The 19848-nt window shown below is 29.7% G+C and overlaps 2 protein-coding genes across 9 annotated transcripts in view; one reads left to right on the forward strand and one right to left on the reverse strand.

Annotated features, from left to right (window-relative positions):
- Window positions 1-13613, forward strand: part of LOC100165930 (small conductance calcium-activated potassium channel protein) — a 398891-nt gene extending 385278 nt beyond the window's left edge. For 7 of the 8 annotated variants that reach the window (XM_029486560.1, XM_029486558.1, XM_029486562.1 and 4 more), the window contains 6 exons: window positions 1447-1557; window positions 1632-1759; window positions 2294-2363; window positions 2433-2540; window positions 4875-5308; window positions 11001-13613. In XM_029486560.1, the coding sequence (XP_029342420.1) occupies window positions 1447-1557; window positions 1632-1759; window positions 2294-2363; window positions 2433-2540; window positions 4875-5308; window positions 11001-11097 (948 nt within the window). In that variant the 3' untranslated portion in view covers window positions 11098-13613. The remainder of the gene's footprint in view (window positions 1-1446; window positions 1558-1631; window positions 1760-2293; window positions 2364-2432; window positions 2541-4874; window positions 5309-11000) is intronic. The other variant, XM_029486561.1, reaches the window with a different exon arrangement.
- Window positions 13614-13888: 275 nt separating this feature from the next.
- The window catches only part of LOC100571574, an 8392-nt gene continuing 2432 nt past the window's right edge, over window positions 13889-19848 (reverse strand). The window contains exon 2 of the mRNA XM_008182748.3: window positions 13889-19265. Within this exon, the coding sequence (XP_008180970.1) occupies window positions 14622-19265 (4644 nt within the window). The 3' untranslated portion in view covers window positions 13889-14621. The remainder of the gene's footprint in view (window positions 19266-19848) is intronic.

Raw genomic sequence — 19848 nt, forward strand, 5'->3', positions numbered from 1 at the left:
ATTAGACACTTCTACATATATAGACGCACTGTCTTAGATTTAGGTATAGACACCATAATATATTAACTACCAACAAAAAATATATATAATATTATACAACAGTCGCTGACACGGCGTCCTGAGTAGGCAAATGTGGTGTCTCGATGCACTGCGTACGGATATTATTATGCAAGCCCCATTTAATTCGAAAATACATGCCACTATAATATTATAGTTAGTTGTTAGATAATGTGTGTATTATATTATAATAATTGATTAATTAAAAAATAAAAATAAACAGGATAGTATGAACTATTTTTGTATATTTTTTATGTGAACACTAAACATATCTAATCGCCATGCAATGTCAAATGTATCACGCTTTGTCTAACACTATTTTGCCTCATTCACGTTTCAAGAAAATAAAACATGGGCTTTAAAACAAAACGAAAACTCCACTACAATCATAATAATGTGTAAATAATTTTTCGATTTTTCACTAACCCGGGATGCACGTTGTAATATTATTTTATTTTTAACTGTACAGGAACTTCTTTGTTTAATATTGCATGAACATAATAATATACGGTTTAAGTGGGCATTCAAACGCTTGTTGATTTGTATAAATTAAAAAAAGTGCACTCGATTATTTTCTCCAAGAATACTTAATGTTTAGAGGTTGATATAGTGTACATCCAAACACGAAACACCGAAATGTATTCGATGAGTTGGAGCACATCTGTAACTGTAGTACAACGACTCCAAATACACATTGATATTATAATGGAACATGCTTTAATTTTCCACGGTCCCAATTATTTTGCCAAATGCCAACACTAATAATATTTTAATAATTCTACGTGGATGAATGAAAGAAAAAAATAACATATTTTGTTTAAACGTCGACCGAGCAGTGGGCCGGCAATTACTGTGACATCGAAAATTGGATCGCACCAATGGACTTTTCCGATAACATCAGTTACCTACTGTCCTTACTGTCAATCAGAGTTAAACAAAAGAGTTAAACACTACGCTTTTAATAAATTTAACTAATTAATTAAATTATAAAAATAAGCATCAATTTCTACTAGTACATAAAGCCTTTTAAATTGCATGAATAGAGCTATTATATTATAATATATTATATTATCATTATTATTATTATTACTATCATAACATCATCACCGTCGTGCCCAACAAAAAATATTTTTTAAAAATGTGCCCCACTTACGGTTTTTGTTATTCTTTAACCATCATCAATCATTTATAAAACAAACTTCCACACAAACTTATATTAATAACTTTGCATGAACAAATTTATGTTGGCTTTGATCATCAAACACAATAAATAGACAACTATACTAACTATAATGTAGTGTTGTTTTTCTCCTTTAAAATTTCTCCTCCAAATTTATTTTGACCACCAATGCTGGTCTTAAATAACTATGATTTAAATGATGTTTCCAGGGTGCCGGGTGCACAGCTCTTCTAGTGGCTGTTGTGTCGCGAAAGATGGAACTCTCTAGGGCAGAGAAACACGTCCATAATTTCATGATGGACACTCAACTTACAAAACGAGTACAATATTGAATAATTTGTATACTATTATTGTGGATGATTTTTTTTTCATTAGAAACATATTTCTCTTTCAGCTGAAAAACGCTGCGGCCAACGTTCTCAGGGAGACGTGGCTGATCTACAAACACACTAGACTGGTGAAAAGGGTGAATGCAGGCAGGGTTCGGACACACCAACGAAAATTCTTGTTGGCCATATACGCGTAAGTCTATAAAAACTCAATATTACCCGAAACGTTTGTCGGCCGTCAAAAGAAATTTTCGGCAGAAAAACAATTACCGACTTTAACGACTTAAAAACAATCATAAAATGGCCATCGTTATACCTATTGTTTGAATACAATTATATTTAGTCTCTAAACATTTTATTACTGTATTTGTAGCACACAGCATATTCAAATGCATTTCTTTTTCGCGACTTTACCGAGTTGAATAGAAAATAATAAGTTGTTCCAACTTGACGCGCTTGTGATAATTAAATACTAGTAGTTTCCTGATGAACAACTACATGACGTACACAAACCCTTTTCAATTAAACTCTTCAATTAAAACAACCACACAGCCCTCGAGGGGATAACAAGAGTTTTTATTTTATCAACAATCGTATTCCAACCGAATGCGAACATTTTTCAAGTAGACAGTTTGAAAGATAATACTCGATATATCCACCAATGGATGGTATAAAACTCGGGTGTTATGTTTTTAGTTTGAGATAAATATTTTCGTGTTTACCTCAGGTTAAGAAAAGTGAAAATGGACCAAAGAAAATTAATGGACAACGCAAATACAATAACAGACATGGCCAAAGTGAGTAACAAAAATTACCTGCACCGTACCAATAAATATGGAGGAGGATAATGATTGATATATTTTTAGACGCAGAATACTGTTTATGAAATTGTATCCGACATGAGTAATCGATACGATGCATTTGAAGAACGTTTGGTAAATCTCGAAGATAAACTGGTAGCCTTACAAGAACAGGTAAATAATATAATTCCATAGGTATTGTTTATTGCTATATCATATTAATGTCATTCCCAGTTGGGATTCTATAAGATGCTATCAATTTATACATTTATTATACGGTATACGTGCAATATCGTGTTCGGAATATTAAACATTTTATTTTTAAATCAATTACAATAAAAAATAATTCTTCATCGGTACGGTACTTTAAGATTTATTTACTTCAAATTATTTCTTCTACCTTCTAGAGACTATGTACAGTCACAGTTATACGGGCTTACAATTTCGTTGAAATTATTTTGTTTTGTTATTATAACTAAGAATAAAGGAGTTTAATCAAACATAATATAAAAAAACAATTCGAAGTCTAAATGAACCATGTATAATTAAATTGTACAGCTATCAATCCCGTAAATTATTTTACATGAACCGAATAAATTCAATGTATTGAAATCGAGTTATACAACTACAGTTACGTAACACGTTGTTACACCAAATTATATTGTTATGTAACTGAAACTTTGATTAATTTCCTGACGTATTTGAAGTTTATAAATATAACTACAGTTTTTCATTATAATTTATAAACAATTATTTCAATTAATCTGAATATTATATAATTATAATATATTGTTACAATTTTTATATTATTCTGAGTTTATACATTCACCTTATTTACATCAACATTATTCTTTGACAAGCAATTATTGTTATACGGTTTAGAACAGAATATCTTATTGGTATCTACACTGCCGAGTAATTAGGTCAAAATTAGCATTTTTTTTTTTTATCAAGATTACGAAAATTAAATAGTTTTTTTCCAAAAAAAAAAGTTTGCTAATGACTTCCAACCAAGAGGACTTTTTTTGGATAAATCTTTAAAAAATAATAATAATAATAATAAAAGCCTATTATAAAGCCGTTTATAAACGCTTGCCAAATATCAGAAAAATTCCACTTGACTACACATATTCGAGTGATTAAACCTTATCTAAATTTACAACGTTATAACGTATAATGGTTTACACGGAGTGAAAAAATATGGATATCGGTGAAATGTCTTTTGCCCAATTTTATTTCTATAATATTAAAAAAAATCCTAATCATGACACGCCTGAGACATTTTAAGTGATTTCTCAGTGTGAACTGTACTGCTATCATTCGTCATTAGTCATAATAACACTATACGAATATTTGCCTGAATAATGCATTGTTTAGTTCGACGGTGTTTCAAATTAAATTTGTCGAGTACCTAATCGAAACGATAACATTCGTATGCGTGTCTTGCACATCCTATCCCACTCTTGGTATCTGAAGCTGTTTGGGTAGGGGGTGTTGAGCGTTGGAGTGGGAGGAACTAACATATAACATGTAGCCGATGTAGGTAAAATTGTACTTACAATAGAGTGTCATCCGAACTGACAAGTGTGGACATAAGCTCCGCTTTCTCCAAAATCTCCCCGTCCAATCAACTTTCTGTCAAGAAATCAGTTTTATTCCCGGTGACAAAATATAATAGATATGCCGACACAATATTCATGTTTAAGGAAATTATTATTGTTATTAATTGTTACCGATCAACAGATGGTAAACATCAAAGCGGATTTCTGCGTTTTTACTTTATTTGCTTTGATATTTATATTTGTATACACACATTTTAGTCGTCGCCTAAACTTTAAACTCTATCGTTGTGACCTACAAAAATTAATAATATAAAGTATTAAATTCTCCTGCAATGAATGTATTTTCGTATTGATGTCTTTATAATATGAAAGAATGTCTGTCCAATTTCCAAAAAATGATTTTAATTTTAAAAACATAATATTCAGTAGGTACCTATAACTAATCAAGATGATTAATTTAAAGGTAAATCCTAATTTTCTCAAAAAGTATTAGGATTTTTGATAATTTTATTTTGACATATTTTAAATTCATTAAATTTACATTAAAATTCTATTTTTATCAATAAATGTTTTTACTTTTTTTAAATCACACGATGCCATTTCGATTTCATATTCAGGAGTAAAATATGTTTTTGAAAATGCCAATGGATAAAAAATTAATATTTTGAACGTTATCAATTAGTTATAACTATTATAACTTATGAACTTGTGAGAATTATTTAAAGGCGCGATGAGCTGATGAGCGGAGTAGTAGCATAACATCATGCGGGGTACCCTTGTTTTTTACACGGTCAGCCAATTATTTAGTGGTGTTGGAAAAATGCTAAATATCTCGAAATAGAAGGTGAACGGTGTCGGTGGAGGGTTGAAATCCTTGTGGAATTCGTGCGACGTGACGTCCGATAATCCATAAAATATAACAATTGCGCGTGGCGTGTCTGTGCAGCTGGAGCTGTTGCCGGAGATCCTGACCCGGTGCATAGCGCAGAACCAGCAGAACCTGCAGAACACCAGCAACCTGGCGTCGACGACGGAGTCCAGGCGCAACTTCCTGCACCCGGAATCGGCGGCCGCGGTGGCCACCGGCGGCCTGATGCAACCGTCCGTCTCGTCGCCGGCGGGCAGCATGACCGGCGTCGGTGGCAACCCGCTCATGTTCCCGTCGTCGTCGGGCGCCCCCGGCATGATGTTGGCCATGGGCAACGGGTCGACGGTCATGTCGCACTCGCGCAGCGTGCCGCCCAACCGGTGCCGGCGGCGCGTCACATTACCACTGGCCCACCAGTCCCATATTGCCGCCCATCAGCAGCCGGACGCCGCATTTGGTGCCCGAGCCCATCCAGCCGTCCAGCTGAGCCCACGCCCGACCGCCGCCCATCGGTAATTATTGTTATGCCTTCGTTTCTAGCGTGCATTTTTTTTTTTTACTACTCAACGAAATAGGTATGTGTAATTGTGCACATGAATTTAAAAACTGTTAAGGCATAAATGATCATATTAAATGCATGTTATATGGTTTCCCAATAGTGGTTAACCGATACACATCTATAGATAGGTACCTCTGGGACTATAATAGCAGTAGCTGCGTGAATAGCTATTTTACGAGGCGGAAGCCTCGTGCAAAAGTGGAAGTTGGTATCCCAATGACACCAGTCTCCAAGACCTAGAAGGCTAGACTAGTTAATAAATTATACTTGCATGGTCACATACAACCTGCGTTCAAAATTTTTGAAAAAATAAGTGTAAAATGTGAACAAATTGGGTACTTATTTAAAGTACTTATTAAAGGTAATTGCTTCATAGAGCTGAAAAAGTTCACGCCGCCACTGGGTAATAGGTTATAGCCGTTATATAGGTATTATATTATAAACATATTTTTAATTTAAATTTTGTAATATTATAATCTGTTTAAAAATACATTAAACATTTATTACTACTTACTAGTTAGGTGCCTACTTTACTTAGTAATTTAATATTTTACATTTTAATCGTTTCTTATTCGTAACTTTTTGTTAATAAATCAAATTGATAAACCCAAGTACCTAACCTAGTGAATTATTTTTATCTTATTTTCAGTTTTTTTGTGAATTATGGTTTTTAATACTGTACATTGTTGTATTCATTGTTTCGGCCTTACATAATATAATATGATAAAAAATTATAAAAACAATAGCATACATATTACCTACTAAAAACAATGTCAAAATAATAAAACTAAGCTGCGCAACTTCTAGAAAATTAGCAAAAGAAAAATATTGTAAAAATGAAATTGTTATTTCTATAGTTCCTGAATCAAACGGTTATATTATGACATTGTTATACACTCGAGGCCGTGAATTATATTTCATGTGAGAAAGTAAAAAATTCGAATTTAACGATGGAATCATATACCTATTATAATTCTCACCCCCGCCCATCGTTACCCACCCATATATATTATGATATGCATCCGTACATATAGAACGGGTAGATATATACTTTTCCCGTTACTACACTGCAGCGTTTATCAAAGGTATATCGATTACCTTTGTCGCCTAAAAGTGTTTAATCTCGCCCCACCGTATCGTAAAATAAGACCGTTCTCGTTATCGACCTTAGCTTTTACTATCTCCGCGGTGCCTCTGGGTTTTATTATAATGCCGTAATGGTATATTATACAAGTACCACCTACCTTGACACCTCGTATACCTACGGCGTACCATTGAGCTTTTCGTAAGAAAGAAACTGAGAGTATTTACCGTAGGTACGCAGCGGAATCTGTTACACTCGGAAAGAGAGAAAAACCTAGTCTTAAAATCAATAATATTTTAATGCGTGAGTGGGCGGGAGTTGTGAATAACCGAACTCGCGTCGCGCGTCTTTGCACTCTTTGCAGAGCACTATACCATGCGAGTGTTCTGCAACAGTGGGTATAAAATGGTTATTACCCGAAATCGCTCGAATTTAATAACACAGATGCACACGCGTTTGTAATTAATTTCGGTCCGTCGCTATAAATCCATTATAATATATATATCTACATTCTACATGGGGTAGTGCAGTGCTTTTAAACATGACAGTTTCCCATTATTCATAAGGATAAATGCGATTCCAATATATATATATATATATATTATATGGGTAGTACCTATATACTATCAAACATAGAAACCAACTGCAGTATACCAGCGCTGCTCCAGGCCGACTAAATAGAATAACGTGTTTATAATCAAATCAGGTACATATTATAGTCATTTATCGACAAACGTATAATAATATGATGATGTTGATTAAATCCATTCCATTTTGCCGACCCTAAAATACGGATAAATTGTGTTCGACCTCATTTTCTTTTTTTTTTAATACTTGATTATTAGTTATAGGTATTACCAAAACATAGTTGGTTCGTTCGTATAGGTCATGCCACACTGATTAATTATGTATCTACTGCAATGTTCCCGAATAAGTGCATAACCAAATAACAAGACATTATACGTACCCTATTCCTACTGATTACTAAGAATATGGTTTTTAAACCACTATATTCCAAATAGATAGGTAATAAATTATTCTCAATATTATATGGTCTGCCTACCTACGACGCTGCACATTGAATATTACAATTTCGTGTACATATATATATAATAAGGTGCTTTTTTCGAATAATTAAATCATCCGCCGTTATATTTACACCTGCGTCATGCTGCAAAGAAGCTCGGCGGAATTTGCTCCATCTCCTTTATTATCACATAGTTGCTTTTTCAAAAAGCTACAATACAAAAAAAAAAACGGTCTTAGTACTTATATCTCACCGAGCGCATAACGAGGTATAAACTTCTATTTTTAATTATTAATTAATTTTTCTTTTTTCAACCCGCCCTATTTAAAATGAAGGTAGATGCACGGTCTTGTTTACTTTTTAATTAGGTCTACCTATATTATTGTTATACGGTCGAATGGTATCCACTCCACGCCGACCCTAGCAATTTTGGTTGTTAAGGGAAGGAGTATACCGTGGGTATAGGAAGGAATGTCTAACAGCAGTCCAAACAAAACACCTTTAATCCACATATTTCTATTCGTTGGCAAATAAAAATTAAAATAGTAGCTCAGAAATATTTTACAGTCTTCGTATAGGTATTAAAGGAAAAATATATACCTACTCCTATATCTACTTTATTCGTTACACTAATTTTAAATAAAATATCATATATGTGGATATAGCACATGGTGGTTATAGCACATTACATGTAGCTAGTAGGTAGGTCAAGTTAGGTACCTATCAGAAAAACGACCAACCTAAACGAACTAATTTACTTTTATTTTGACAATTGATAAATTTTAAAAACAAAATTTCAAAATTATACATATTATCTGCTTTATGTAGTGTTTACCTGCATGTCGTATACCAGATATCCAGATATGAGTGAAGATTTTTTTGTAAAAGAGTACCTATAATAAATAATGATTAGGTAGGTAGGTACCTACCACGTAATGAGCGTAATACATAATATTTCCCATCTCTTATTCATTTCGTTTCTTTTTTGATTTAAAATATGGAAATAGTATAATCCAACAACAATAAGGACGAGAATAAAATGTTATTTGGATGGATATACGCACTTACTTTTTATTATGTACCTATATACCTGGCTACGTAATATGGGGAGCTTACAACCGTCTCGTTTTTTTATTCGAGTGTCCTGAAAATAATCAAAAAATAGGACAATATAATGAGACAAAAAATAAAATACGAATAAAAACGTATAGTTATGTTAAGCTCGCTGTGCCGCACTAATAATTTTCAACAGCGACGCGCCACACCGCCGTTTTCCTAAGTTTTCGCGTACAATCGCGTCACGTACGTCACATGTATTATGACCAAATCATAAACTTTTCCTCTGGCATTCGACCAAACTCTATTTATCTCAATCTTCGAACGTTGTAGTCATACGCACACTATTATATAGTGTATATATAATATCGCTAACCCAAAAATATTTTTACACTGTTCCACAAGATAGAAAATTGTGTTTATCATAGCGTTTTCCGTTACACACGCCAAAACGCCGCTTAATCTAAAATACGATTTTCCCGATGTTTACTCCGAAGCGGAGTAAAAACTTATTCTCGTTTTCATTTTTTTCATCACATTTTCACGCGATTTAATGGCCAATGTCTATGATAAAACAGTAGGTAGCCAAACTTAACATACAACGTTAAAACGTTTATTTTCTTAGTAGGTTTTTGAATATTTAAAATGTTTTTATTCATTTTTAAGTATGTTTTAGGTACTTACGTCAAAACGACTTATACCATAAAACTTATACCACATTAGATTCTTACAAAAATCTACTACCTACTTGCTAGTAACTTTACGGAGGTCACATTAAGCTCCGATTTTTTTATCAACTTTTAATAATGCCAGAAAACTGTAAAGATATAATACGAGAGATTGTTTGTGACTTTGGACAAAAATCACAAACAATAGTGACCTATAGCGACCGAATACCGGATCCGCGCATTCAAAGGCACTCCAAATTATATTCACTCAGCTAATAGGGTCAGGGATGTAGTTGATTGCGTACAGATAACCTGGACAATAGTTTATACTTTATACATCTACGAGCTAGTCTATAGATCTTGCTAATCCGTAGTTTTTATTATTATAATTTATCATTGTTGACCTAATGTTTGTAATGTTTATCTTATTTTATTTTATTAGTTAATCTATTTATTAATATTGATGTCATGTTGAATTTTATCCCATACACTCTACCTATTACATTTATGTATTTCAATATATATGATACCCATACCCCCGCCCTCTGTAGATACGCTGTTATGTACCTACGTTAAAAATAGGTAAATAATAATAATAGTATTATTATATTATTATTATATTTTTAATAGTTGTCTACAAGTATAACTTAAATTAGGTAAATATTAAACTTTCGGGTTTGGCTGAAAAGAGATCGTTACCTACCTACAATTTTGGTTGAAAACGGTCATCTATCCGACTAGGTATGCTCGAAATTATATTGCATGGGGGTAAGTATTGTGTAAACGGTTCACCCCATGTGACGATTTCTTAAGGAAAAAAAAAGAATAAAAAACATATGCTCACACTCGTTTTTATTAATTAGCACCTGCTATAGACTATATAGGTATAACGTTTAAGTATATCGTAACTATAAGATGAACGGAAACAGGATGTAACAGGAAGACCTGACGAATGAAATAACTTTTCTTCTAATCAATATTTTTATAATTAATTGGCGCTAGGTATAGGTACCGTATATACGTACAATATAACATTTTTAATTTTAAATCTGTTTAAATTTATATTGAACATTTCAGAATAGCCAAATTTTGAATCTGATTTCCAGAAAACTTTTGATTGAAAAACATTTGTCTAGTCAAATGGTTGATTTTTTATGATTTATAGAATTTCAAATATTTTTGAAGTAAGTACCTAATTCATTAATTTGAAAAGTAATAACTTTTTTAAAAATATTTCAATTTTGACAAGTACCTATTTGAAATGCACATAAAATATTTAAAAATAGTTTGTACTTTTTGAATTTAAAATGTTTTTTATGACTGGATCAACTTTGCTTATAAAAAATAATGACTTCTAAAATTTGTAAAAAAAATGAACTAGGTACATGACTTAAATAAATATTTTTACAATCGACATTTTTCTAAAAATCAGATTTACAAATTGGCTAGGTATTTTTAATTTTTAAAAAAAATATTAAATCAAATTTCAAATTTATATTTTCAGTATTGAAAAATAAAAATAAAAAATGTTATAGGTACTAATGTAGGTACTATACGTGTAATGCAAGCGTATGTAAATGAATAAAAAAAAAAAATGTTAAAACATTTGAAAAGTTATTTCACTTGTCAGGTCTTCCAGTTACACACTTCCACCCTGTAGATTATAGACAATACTTTGTACATTTATTTTTATCTACAACTTCCGCTATTTATATTTATAATTTGTATAATTAAGTTTGTTATCGTTACTCGACCGACCCCGACGTACAAAAGTTAATTATTTAATACCTACGTTTTTGTACATTTCTAGGAACAAAAATATGTCAGCGTTCATTTTGAAATCAGCCGAACGACTGGAAAAACTATTCAAAATCGTCTACGTACAACTTATGTCGACGTTAATATAATAATATATTATTATTGTTAAAATACTTAAGTAGAATTAATTAATGTTAAACACAAAAAAATACTTTGTTATTTCTACTAGAAATTAGTAAGAATTGCTCAGAATATACAAGTGGATTTTAAAATTACGCATAGGTCACGTTCAACGAGATATGTAGAATTGTATACGCCAAAATGGCTTTTATTTTTATTTTTATTTTTTTTTAATATTGTTAAAATTTATAAATTTATAAAATTAAATATTAAAATGTAATTATATTATTAAATGTCTTAATAGGTAGGTATTTTATCGCTTTAGAATAATTGCGCGTAACGTACATTATTATATTTTTCTACGAAAATCGATTCTAAATAACCAATAAAATCTTTATAACAATATTAAATAATATTAATATTAAATATATAAATTAATAATTAAATAATCATTCATAAAATATATAATATATTCGGTAGAGCTTCTAAATGTTTTAAGAATTAACAATTTGGAATAAAATATAATTTGACTATACATAATAATATATATGGTGTCCAAGCGATAACTCTTGAATGAACGAATAAATTGCAAACATTTTATACACATTACAACAAATACAAAGTTTAAGGAACGTGCACCAAATCCCCATGGTAACGTACATTTTATTTTTGAATAATATTGTTTTAAATTACACCTAAGTTACAAACGAAATTAAAATTATAGTTTATCTTTTTTTTGTCACCCATTTGTTTATTTTTTTTTCTATTCGTTCTATAGTGTTCCTCCGGTATAATTAGGTAAGTAAAAAACAATTAGCTCACAGAAATTGCATAGCATATACTATATAGGTACTTATGTACTCGTATATACACTACATTGTATAATGAGATACTTGCATTGACTATAATTTAATGAAGTTAAAATGAAATTGAATCACTGTATTTAAAATTTCAACGAAATACATATCATAGTGTTTAATAGGTTTGAGCATAGATTATATTATTTTCTAATAAATCTCAACGACTCGCTGGCAATCCGATAAGTGATTTTACAATATTCGCAAGTTTTTATAAGGGTTCACGAAAACAAAAGGGGACATTTTGAATCAGGACCAAATCCGTAATTATAACTTAAATATTATATATATATTGCTATTATATTATTATAGTTTATTATTATTAAAATAATTTTAAATATATTCAATGAGCGTTAAGTGTTAAATTTTGAGTAACATACTTACGTTAGGAACTATAAGCTTTATATTTCACGTTTTCTTAAAAAAAAAAAATAATAAATAATAAAATATTTAAATTCATATTATATAGCTATGTTATATATAATATACCTATATAATATATACTTAAATTTATACCCCTGTTATTGTTTACATTTTCATTAACTTTTTTTAAAAACTTATTTAGAAGTGCCTTGAGTTATCTTTAACTTTTACATTTCAATTTGTTATTATTAAAACAAGTATTATTATGATTTATTAATGCATTTAAATTTCATTTATTTGCTGTGTAAAAAGTATATTTTAAAACCCATGAAAGTTAAATGTGCCTTAATGTGCTTAGGCCAAATTAAGTTAATGAATTTTTTTCTAAATATTGTACGTAGAAGGCATTACAATTAGTCATTTTTTTAATTTGAAAAGGGTTGAAAACAATGCAATGTTTCACGTCCATTCAAACATTTTTTATTTTTATCAACCTACTATAATAGTTGTATAAACACCGATGACGAACTACTCAATGTTCGCACTCCAGCAGCACGTCATAAGTAGATTCAGATCGAATAAAAGAAACACAATTTATTAAATCAACTGTCACACAGTTGTCTTCTCATTCACCACTAAAACAAACCTAATCTAAGATCTATAGAATAAAAATATTTTTTAAAAAAAACTTGAAGTATTATACTTTTTTCCACAAACTGTACGGAAAATAATATCGCTGCCAATTATCTTACAAAATATATATTATGTAACAATTTAGTAATTTTATTTTCAAGTGAGTAATCCAATAGCAGGTATATATATTATATTAATACCCACTTATTACAATATTTTATTTGTATTTGTATAATAATAATTGTATCCTATTAAGTATTAACTCTTGTATCCATTACATTATGTTTATACTACTTATGGTCGTTACTTTTTCGATTTTTATGCTATGTTTATTAGTTGGACAAAATCAGCACAAATAGTTTTATTTTACTTATAATACCTAGCATACTATTATTCTAAATTATATCTACATATTAATATATATATACCTATGAATATATTATATATGTATATTAAATGTATGTTTTCTAAAAATCCCTTTAAGAGATTATACATTAATTATGTTATAAATCATATAAATTGATGGTGCAAACTTAAAAAACAAAGTTTGTTATGTGTACTTTTTTTTTCAATTACTTAGAGAATTAAAAATTAAATACTTATAATAATGATGAAACAGTTCCGATTTTGTGTATTGTATCGTATATTTTTTTTGTACATGCGATGTAAATAAACTGTTGAGTAGTATGTAATTTTTTTTTCTTCATACCATAAGTAATATCAAACGTGTTCAGTATTACTAACTATATTAGGAACCTATATTTTATGAACATTAAACTGAAAGTAATAAGTAATAACTAATTATTACAAATTATTAGAAATGCCAAATATAACGATAGGTATTTTATTAATATTAATGACATAAAACAATATTATACTTTAAATAATTAGAATACAATTATGTAATCATTTCATCTAAATTTTCATAACATACAAGTACATCAACGATAATTAATATAGATTAAAATACATTTGTCTTGTTTTAAATTTATTGTATAAGAAAGTACATTTAATTAAATCACTTAAAATTGATTACCTAAAAGTTGTGTACGATTTAAAGTAAGTCTTTAAAAATAATTACAATAGTTCATTTTATTTTCAAGAACACCAAGTCAGTTGAAGATAAAATAACATAGTGGTGGGAAATCAGTTCAATATTCCACAAAAAAATGTTCAGATAAGGTTCATAATAAATCCAAATAAAAAAATTATCTAAATATAATATTATGAAATACAATTAATTAAGTAAATATAATTTTTTAACCAACTTTAAAAAATCAATAAAAATTTACAAATTCTAAAATATATACATGTATATTAATATTTAATAAGGGATTAAATAACTTTTAACATTTTGAATACTTATTTTGTCAGTTGAACAGATGAACACAATACACATGAATACAATTCATAAAGGATTTAAAACTCACTGGTGTGGTAACATTTTAATGGTATCAATAAACATACTTAATGGTTTACTTACTAGGTATATATTAATAACAATGTTCATAAGGCATGTAGTATGTACATTTGTTACCGAACATAGAAAAAAAATATTAAATTATAATATAGATGTAGATTTACATACTTACAAATTTAAAACATATCAAATCATCAACACACAAGATATTAAGATGCTATCGTTGTTTTTATTAAAATTCATAAGATTATACTAAATAATTTTAAAATTTATGATCTAATCAATTTATTTTGTGCGAGTAGAGTTTAAATAATTTTTCTATTAAAGATTGCAAAACATTACAATCCTTTACTGTATCATCCATTATTTCTTCCAATAATTTTGTATCGAAGTTACCAAATAAACAATCAACCGACAGATCTTTAAAAGAAAGCTTATGAACATTAGATAATGTTATCTCAATACGAACCATCAATAGGCATTTCATGTTATGTATTACAAATTGAGCCTTATTATCTTTAAATGTAACACAATATAAATCACTTACATAAGACATATTGTTCATTACTTTACTAATAAAGTCAACATCTTCTAACAAAGATTTTAATAATAATTCTACATCTCTTGAAGTAAAACATATTTGCTTGTATACCTTTGGGTTGTATTTTGCTAAGATCCAATTTATCCCAAATTTTATTATTTCATTTTTGGTAATGGTCTTTGCGGTAAATGATATATCCTCCACTTTAAGCAATGAATAGTTATTAGAAATAAATGAATATGTTACTGTTAAAATGATATTACTATCTAATAAATTAAAAATCCATTCTCTGTTTGTGCACTTATCAAGAGTTAATTTTTTTTCAATAAATTGCTTATTCCATCTTGTTAAAAATTCTAAACATTCACTACACAAACTTTCTTTTATGGATTCTTTTTTAATCAATTCTACTTCAAGTTCATTACCTATTGCTAATTGTTCATTATCTAAGCTCATGTTATCAATATCATTTTTAATAGGACTTTGTTGTATAATATCATCCGTGTTTAAATCTTCTTCCATACTATTGTGAATATTAGGTTTAGACGTAAATGAAGAACAAGATAAAGGTACACAATCTCTATTGCTGTAACTTCTTTTTCGATTTACCAGACATGATTTTTCATTGTTTTGAAACATTTCATCCGATTTTGTAGTTTCATCTACACTACAACTGGATGAATGATTATCTGAGTTTAAAATATGATTGGTCACTATATTATAGTCAGTTACTTTAATAGAGTCGTTTTTATTGTTTTCTTCATTTTTTTTTTCACTTTCTTCAAAAATGACATTATCTTTGATAAATTCATTTGAATTTGTTTTGTTTATTTCTAATTCATTAACTGTCATAACATGATTTTCTTTATTTGTTTCTAATATATCACCATGTACAGTATGTTCATTAAGTTCTTCGCCTTCTTTTGAAACAACTAAAATTTCATTGTCACTTTTAAATTCATGTTCAATTGATATATCCATTGATATATCTGTTGATATATCCATTTTACTAACATTTTCAAAATTTCCTAAAATATTATCATCAGTAGTTTCCAATTCATTTTTAATACATGGATCTTCAACAGGTGGTCTTGCTAATTGTGTTGGAACTATAGATTTTCTTGGTTTTTTCCTGAAAGGTGAATTACAGTTATCATCACTAATTATATTAAGCAATACAGATTGGTGTTTGCTTTTTGGAATTAATTTTTGTTCATACTGGCTAGGTACATCTGATTGTAGTATAGACAGATTATTAACAGATACTGGAATCACAGGACTCTTTCCCTTTTCAGATTTTAATTCATATCTTTCTTCAATGTCCAATGAATTATTCAAAATACTATTATCTAGAGATTCACTATGAGTAAATACTAAAGAAGCGGGACCAATTGATTTTCTAGAATATCTTTTTAGCTCATATTCTTCAACATTGGCGGATGTATCTTCTATTTCAGCAGACTTAGTTGAATTATATAAAGATTTTTCTTCTTTTTCAATAGACTGAGTTGAATTATATATAGATGTTTCACCTTTTTCAGCAGACTGAGTTGAATTATATAAAGATGTTTCTTCTTCATCAGCAGACTGAGTTGAATTACACTCAGATGTGTCACATTTTTCCACTAATTTAGTTGGATTATATGCAGATGTATTTGGTACATCCTCAGTTTCAAGAGACTGAGTTTGATTAAGAGCAGACATGGCAATTGATTGTAAAGAACACTTTTGCAGCTGGTTTTCTTCAGGTGTTTCAGATATATCCAATACATCTTCATTAAAAACAGATGTAGGAGCAACAGATTTTCTAGAATATTTATTTTGATGATTTTCTTTGACTATTCCACCAGATGTATCTGATAAGTTTTCAGTTTCGAGAGACTGAGTTTGATTAAAATCAGACATGGCAATTGATTGTAAAGAACACTTTTGCTGCTGGTTTTCTTTAAGTGTTTCAGATGTATCCAATACATTCCCATTAAAAACAGTTGTAGGAGCAACAGATTTTCTAGAATATTTATTTTGATGATTTTCTTTGACTATTCCAGATGTATCTGATAAGTTTTCAGTTTCGAGAGACTGAGTTTGATTAAAATCAGACATGGCAATTGATTGTAAGGAACACTTTTGCAGCTGGTTTTCTTCAGATGTTTCAGATATATCCAATACATCTTCATTAAAAACAGATGTAGGAGCAACAGATTTTCTAGAATATTTATTTTGATGATTTTCTTTGACTATTCCAGATGTATCTGATAAGTTTTCAGTTTCGAGAGACTGAGTTTGATTAAAAGCAGACATGGAAATTGATTGTAAAGAACACTTTTGCAGCTGGTTTTCTTCAGATGTTTCAGATATATCCAATACATCTTCATTAAAAACAGATGTAGGAGCAACAGATTTTCTAGAATATTTATTTTGATGATTTTCTTTGACTATTCCAGATGTATCTGATAAGTTTTCAGTTTCGAGAGACTGAGTTTGATTAAAAGCAGACATGGAAATTGATTGTAAAGAACACTTTTGCTGCTGGTTTTCTTCAAGTGTTTCAGATGTATCCAATACATCCCCATTAAACACAGATGTAGGAGCACCAGATTTTCTAGAATAATTATTTTGATGATTTTCTTTGACTATTCCAGATGTATCTGATAAATTTTCAGTTTCGAGAGACTGAGTTTGATTAAAATCAGACACGGAAATTGATTGTAAAGAACACTTTTGCTGCTGGTTTTCTTCAAGTGTTTCAGATATATCCACCAATACATCTGATAACACAGTTGTAGGAGCAATTGATTTTCTAGAATAATATTTTTGTTGATTACTATTGACTGTTCCAGGCATTTCTTCATTTTCATAGGCCTTGTCTTGAACAATTAATGGGCATGTGTGAATCATTGTTTTTCTTGAATATTTTTTTGGTGCATGTTTATCAACAACTAATGGTTTATTATTTTCGAGATATTGATTTTCATCTAACACAGATGTATGACCATATAATGTTTGTTGTAGAAGTTCTTCAACTTCAACATATTTGTTTAGATTATTTTCTGGAGACATATTTACAACAAATGATGAACTTGTAGGGAATATAGATAGTCTAGATTCATTATTTTGATTAGTAATATCAATAACATTTGAGTAATTATCCAGCAAACTTTTTTCAAGAATACTACTATCTTCTACTCCTACTGTCGTTGTTATTGTTGAATGATTTTGTTTGTTAGCAACTAATAGTGGGTCTTCAACATTTACATAACTAATATCAAATTCATTACCTTCCAATGTTGGATCAATGTCCATTGAAACCATACTTGATGATAATTCTTCAATAAAAGCTTCTCTATTATCAGAATTGTTTAACACACAACCAATTGTTTGATGATTTAGATTATTTTTTTCTATTTTTTCAGTTTGTGCAATTTGTAATTCACAATTTTGTTTTTCTTGAATTTCACAAGATATATCTGATCCCATACTTACAGAATGTTGGCTATATTCATAAACCAATTCATAATTATCTTCAAATGTTTGCCTGTCAGGTAATTGTGTCAATTCCATACTCATACATTTATAATCATCATTTGACGAAATAGATTTTGAAGATTTAAGTGTCATATTTTGTCCAGTTAATTCCATATTACTTGATTGAGTATTATAGAATAGGTTAGATTTAGCATTAGCACAGGTGAAATCCATACAACTAGAACTTGAACTTACATTCGAAGGATTTTTAATAAGCACATCAGATAATGGTGTTGTAGGTTTAAGACCTAATTGACTAACCGGTTCATCATCACTTTCATCATCCAATGTTTCAGACATTTCAGTAGAACTTAAAGAAGTACAGCTATTATCCCCTGATAAAATTTGGCTTACTTTTACTGCTTCTGTGAATTCCATACTATTCTCCGAATAATCTGAACTGTAACTAATATGCTCAGAACCATTATTATCAATAGTATAAATGGTATCTGACAATATTTTACCTGATAGTGCTTCGGTCATTTCCATATTATCATTTGGACTTTCATACTCAATAATAATACGGCCATTATCTTCTAAATTGGTACAATTAGTTGATTCAATGCTAATTTGAGTATCAGATTTCTCAAACTTTCCTGATAATTTAGGTTTCTCTGCATTTGAAGAATCAGATAACATTGAAATTTGCTCATCAAACATAGGAGCTTGATGTACAGTTAAAGATGTAGCACCTGTGTTGTACATTTTTATTTTATTCATTCCTGAAAAACTTACTTTCCTTTTGGCCAATGTTGCAGTATTTTCATCAGCATCTTGATCAACCGATTCAATTTCTTTTAGAGGTGCCCGAACTTTGGGTGGCTTCAGTATAGAGCTAACAGATTGGCGGCTAGCCATCTATAAAAACAATATATTTTTTATTTTATTAATAATAATTGTAATATCTAATAAAAACTACAGCAAAGCATAAAATATAAAATACAAAACAATTAATAAAAGTTAAACATGTTAGGTAAAAACATAAAAAATGAATTCATTCGAGGATAAAATCTATGACACAAATGGTTGAATAAAATGTCAGCAGATGATTAGAATATATATACAATATGCATACAATGCAACTGCCAATTACTCTGTCCAACGAACATAACTATTCACCGCCACAACCGTTTAACATCTCGTAATGTGAAAAGAGAAACACAATACGATATATGTGTAAAAATGACCCATTCTCTCGTAGGACAGAGTATAGATTATTTTCTTAGTAGTTAAGAGGACATCGTACCCGCTATGTTGTCTCCGTCTGACACGCGTATGACATAGAAAATTGATATTCACTAGTTTCAATAGTGTGCTGTCAGTTTTGATATTAGAGTGAATTGACTTATTAACAAACTTTTAGGTAAGAACATTATCAGTGTTCTCGAGTTGGTTTTTTACGTATATTTTAATTTTTAAGTCGACTTATTAGTATTCAAAA

Source organism: Acyrthosiphon pisum, chromosome A1 (genome assembly GCF_005508785.2).
Source record: "Acyrthosiphon pisum isolate AL4f chromosome A1, pea_aphid_22Mar2018_4r6ur, whole genome shotgun sequence".
Lineage (NCBI taxonomy): Eukaryota > Metazoa > Arthropoda > Insecta > Hemiptera > Aphididae > Acyrthosiphon > Acyrthosiphon pisum.